Source organism: Apis dorsata, unplaced genomic scaffold (assembly GCF_000469605.1).
Source record: "Apis dorsata unplaced genomic scaffold, Apis dorsata 1.3 scaffold_74, whole genome shotgun sequence".
Taxonomy (NCBI): domain Eukaryota; kingdom Metazoa; phylum Arthropoda; class Insecta; order Hymenoptera; family Apidae; genus Apis; species Apis dorsata.
The window spans coordinates 1,984,604-1,989,572 of NW_006263372.1; the positions used below are offsets into that span (position 1 = coordinate 1,984,604).

The 4,969-nt window shown below is 26.5% G+C and overlaps 1 protein-coding gene across 8 annotated transcripts in view; it reads left to right on the top strand.

Moving 5' to 3' along the window:
* The window catches only part of LOC102675632 (potassium voltage-gated channel subfamily KQT member 1), a 55,308-nt gene that overhangs the window by 28,547 nt on the left and 21,792 nt on the right, over positions 1–4,969 (top strand). For all 8 annotated transcript variants that reach the window (XM_031508068.1, XM_006610584.2, XM_006610590.2 and 5 more), the window contains exons 4-6: positions 1,602–1,728; positions 2,762–2,937; positions 3,215–3,355. In XM_031508068.1, coding sequence (XP_031363928.1) covers positions 1,602–1,728; positions 2,762–2,937; positions 3,215–3,355 — 444 coding nt within the window. The remainder of the gene's footprint in view (positions 1–1,601; positions 1,729–2,761; positions 2,938–3,214; positions 3,356–4,969) is intronic.

Below are 4,969 nucleotides of genomic sequence, written 5' to 3' on the forward strand. Positions count from 1 at the left end.
AATTTTTATACACGGTTACGATATTTGCACGATCGTGTTCTCCGATTGTGAGGTTGAGAATTATTCAAGTTTAAATTTAAACTTGTGTAATTTCACGTTTATGTGAATACGTATTTATTGCGTATTTTATGTAAACAATATAAATGTTATTATATATTTCTTCTGATTTTATTTGCATAATAATTGAACATTTAACTATATTCTGAATAAAACTTCGTTATGAATAGATTTTTTTTTTTTACGCAAAATTAAATTTTTAATGAACATGAGTAAGAAAAATGGAGGTTTATTTTTTACTCCTCAAATATTGTGATTATATTTTTGATATTTTGCTTCTTTTTTACATGTCCATTTTGTAGATTTATAGTAATGGGAATAAATATGAAATTTATTTAAATCGTGGAATATTGTCTTTAAACTTTATCACTCGGATAAAATGTACGGTAAAAATGCATGGAGAAGCGCATTTTAACGTATATTTCATATTTTATCACGCAGTAAAACAGAGTGTTTGAAACAAAATGCAAGTAATTAAATTATTGTTAAATAAAATTAACAACTTGACATTAATATTTTTACGATTTTAAAATTTGATTAAAATTTTCGCGAAAAGATAAATCATTTATGATAAAAAAAGAATGAAAAATTTAAAAAATTTTTAAAATAACTTAAAACGAATTATTTATCGCGATAAAGATGAATATCCAGTGAAAAAAAAAAAAAAAAAAAAAAAGTCACGTATTATAACTTTGGATCCATATGAAATGCGGAGTTAGATATTCTTCGAAAAGGTTAACCCTTTGAACCCAATGGACTATTCAAACTCCTGTTAAAAAAGAGGTTTTTACGGTAACGTGGAGAATAAAGCGCCGTTCATATTGCATGAAAAGGGAGGGGGGAAAATCGTGAATGGAACTTCAATTGGCAGAATGTACGGAATATGGATACGAAATGAAGATACGATTATTCCATAATATTCTTTATCCATTTTTCAGAAAAATTATTTAAACTAGATATAATTAATTAATAATTAACTAGATATAATAATTAATAGCTTAATTTAAGCTCTTTTTAGACCATTTCAGAAGATTTTAAAATTATACCTTTTAGATTTAAAAAAAAAAAAGAAAAAGAAAAATATTACTCACTATTCATCGTTATCCATTTTTTATTTTAAGAGAATTACGAATTTTTATACAGCTAAAAAAAGTAAAAATAGTCATAGAAAATATATTATTACATAAACATGATTAATTACATAATATACATTATATATACATTTATAAAGTATCAGCAATTTCATTATGTAAATTTACTTATTATAAAATTTACACTATAATATTATATAAGAATAGCTTCTCTTGTTTGTTTGAAAAAATTGATTGTTTTATAACACAACATTGGGATCTTTTTCATAATTTTATTAATATTCAATTATCATATATATTTAAATAAAAATAACATGACAAGAAAAATATGAAAAATATGCATTTGCATATAAAAATTTACGGTAATTAAGTTATTTAGAGAAAGAAAGAATGAAATATAAAAAAAAAAAAAAAAGAAAAATATTTTCGTACATTTTCTTTTTTTTTTCACAGGAAATATGTTTGGTGGTATTCTTCGGTGTGGAGTACTTGGTGAGATTATGGAGCGCGGGTTGCAGATCGAAGTATATGGGTTGTTGCGGCAGGCTCCGCTTTATACGGAAACCGATTTGTATCATAGGTGAGTAGTGCGTTCCACTAATGCACACCTGATCCCAGTTCAATTAGCTCTGTGCCCGAGGGTTAATCCAATATTCGCGTCCTCCGATTGTCGTGAATTAATTGTCGAAATTAGACCTCTTTGAAAGGCGAAATTTCCTCCGGTATCAAAATTGTCTTTATTTGTCTCGTTAAGGCCTTAAAGTCTTAGTAAAGGCGTGTGATTCGTCTATATTCTTATATTTTCTTATATATATCTTATTTCATCTATACATTGTGATTAATATCGAGAAAAGATTTATCTGAATTTTTTGAGATTAATACGATTCATATGAATCTTGTGAATTCTATCATTTATTTCTATATTTCGAAAAAAAAAAGTTATATTGAAGAGAATAAAAATATGCAAAATTGAAATGTAGTTTATAAATCTCTATAAATCTCTTTCATATGTATTAAATCTTTTTTTTTCTATGGCTATTTATATATGTGAATTTTAATTTACAGATGAAAAAAAGTAAAACTTTCGTTACTCTTGAGAATTATTTTCTGTTAATGGATACCATTGAGAGTTATCTTTAGAGAATTATTTACAATGTAAGACGCATTTAGAAAAATATTCGTGAGAGTAACTTGCGAAAGTTTTATTTTTAAATGTATTTACATTCGAGACAATGTTTAATATCATAATATTCTTTTTCAGTTTACTACTAATTGTAATGAAAACAAACGTAGCTATCGTACGAATACTATTATTTATTTTTATGTTTTGCCTACTGTCTCGATTCGGAGAAGTCGTCGATAATAGACCGACCGAGTATGTAAACAAAATCGAGACGTAATTCTAAATCGTACGCTCAGTCGTCGTCTGAACGCTTTCCTAAGCACTACAATTAATATTCGTTATACGAATCATCGTGTTTAAAAAAAGAATTATTAATATATATTTCTTTCGTTCTCTTATATATTTGAAGATAAATACGAATTATTAGAGAAAAGAGAAAGATAAGTATATTGATTTCATTTGTTTTTTTCTTCTTTTTATCTTTGTTTAGATTTAATCGTGGTGGTCGCGTCGATGGTGGTGCTGTCTGTAGGAAGCAACGGTCAAGTATTTGCCACTTCTGCAATAAGAGGCATAAGATTTTTGCAAATATTACGAATGCTTCATGTCGATCGACAAGGTGGCACGTGGCGACTTCTCGGCTCTGTTGTTTTCATCCATCGTCAGGTATTTTATTATTAACTTTATTATTAACCTAAAAATTTAAATAATTTATTTATTCATTATATATATAAAATATTATACATGTATAGGTTAGGTTATATGTATAAATATATATCATATAAGTTATATTATTTATAGGTTATAATATATTATTAATTTGTTATTACTAATTTTCTTAAATCAGATTTAAAATAGAATATATGTATATTCTATTCTACAATAATTTCGATATTTTTTTATTTTCAATTTTTATAAATAGAATATTTTCGATGTTTTACAGGAGCTGATTACGACACTGTACATCGGGTTCCTAGGTCTCATTTTCAGCAGCTACTTCGTGTATCTTGCCGAAAAAGATGTAATAGGTCCCGATGGAAAAACAGATTTTTCCAGCTATGCCGATGCACTTTGGTGGGGCGTGGTGAGTGAAAACTCATTTTTTATTATATTTTTTAATGCATGTTTATTCGTTTTATTATAGTAATTTGTTTTCTTTATTATGGTTAATTTGCGAATTTTTATTAGCATAATTAGAAAAATAAAAATCTACTTCATTCTTGAATGTATTTTTATATAATCCAATGTATGTATCGCATTACATCAATGTATCTATCTAAAAATTTTGATTTTTGATATTGTTAAAATTATGGAATTTATTTTTTCCTTTTTCTAATTTATAATTGTGCAACTTAATTGGTATTTCATTTGGATATTTGTTTAAAGTATTTACGATTAATTTAAAGTTAAAATAGTTAAAATAAAAATTTAATTGTTAAATCAATTGATGAAATAATTGGAAGCCAATTATTTGGAGTAGTAACTGGTACATTAATGTAGGGGATAATCGATAGGAGTTCGATTGCCCGGATGATACAGTTAAATGAGAAGAAATATAAACGTTCCATTGAATAAAATGAATTTCGAACCATTTTTTTTTTTTTTCAAATCATCGTGAATTTTACAATTCTAATCTCGCCAGTTTAACAATGATCGATTCGTAGTTATTAAAAGAAATTTTTCGTTTTAAATAATTTAAATAAACGAAATTACAAGAGAAATTATAAGAGAATAATAATTAACGACTTATAAAATTAAATAAAAATTTAGAGAAAGGCAAAATTATTCTCTCGGAAAATATTTTCACGTGACTCTTGAAATTTTATATTTAAACTCAAAGATATTTCTTTCGATAAGTTTCCCGATTCGAACATTTCGAATTGCTTTTAAATATTTGCTTTGAAATATTTTCACTGATTGATCAGGCAAACATTCGCAGGCTTTCGTTTTAATCCATAAATGTATTTCTCTGTCACTTTTTATTATGCAACATTTAAGTTTTTATTACGAACAAATTTTAATAAAGGAAAAAAAATTATTATTACCATTTCATTTGTAAATTAATAAACATTTATATTACGGGCGAAAAAAAAAAAATAATAAAACGCATGTATTAACGCATATCACAAACGCTTAAATTCACGGTCCAAAAGATATTTGATCACCCTTTAAAATAGAATAATCTTTTAAAATTGGATCGAACAATTTTTTTTTTTCAAATACAATACATTCAGACAAATATACTTTTTCGAAAGAGACGCACAACAAAGTGTCTATTTTTAATCTCTTGTTAATTGTAAACCGTATTTCATTCATTTCTTTTTTTTTTTTTTTCTCAAGAGATACGAAAAAAAATTATTCTCCAAAAAATTGAACAAACGAATAATGATCTCTTTTTCAAACAAATAATAATTTTTATTATTAAAACTATACCAAATCTAAAATAATCTCCAAAGAAACACTCGAAGCAATCGATCCTCCACCAAACCAAAACCAACCACGCACACGTATACGCCCAATCCGCTCATTCACTCACCGGTTTAATAAGCCTGTCCATTGATACAATTTCTATTAACGCCAATAATTAATTCGGGGCGGAGCGATTTTCTCCCTATCTGGAAACGAAACGAATCGAATCGAAATCGAATCCCTACGAGCGTTGTTTGTCAAACGGCGGTCGCTAATCGCTTGGAAAATA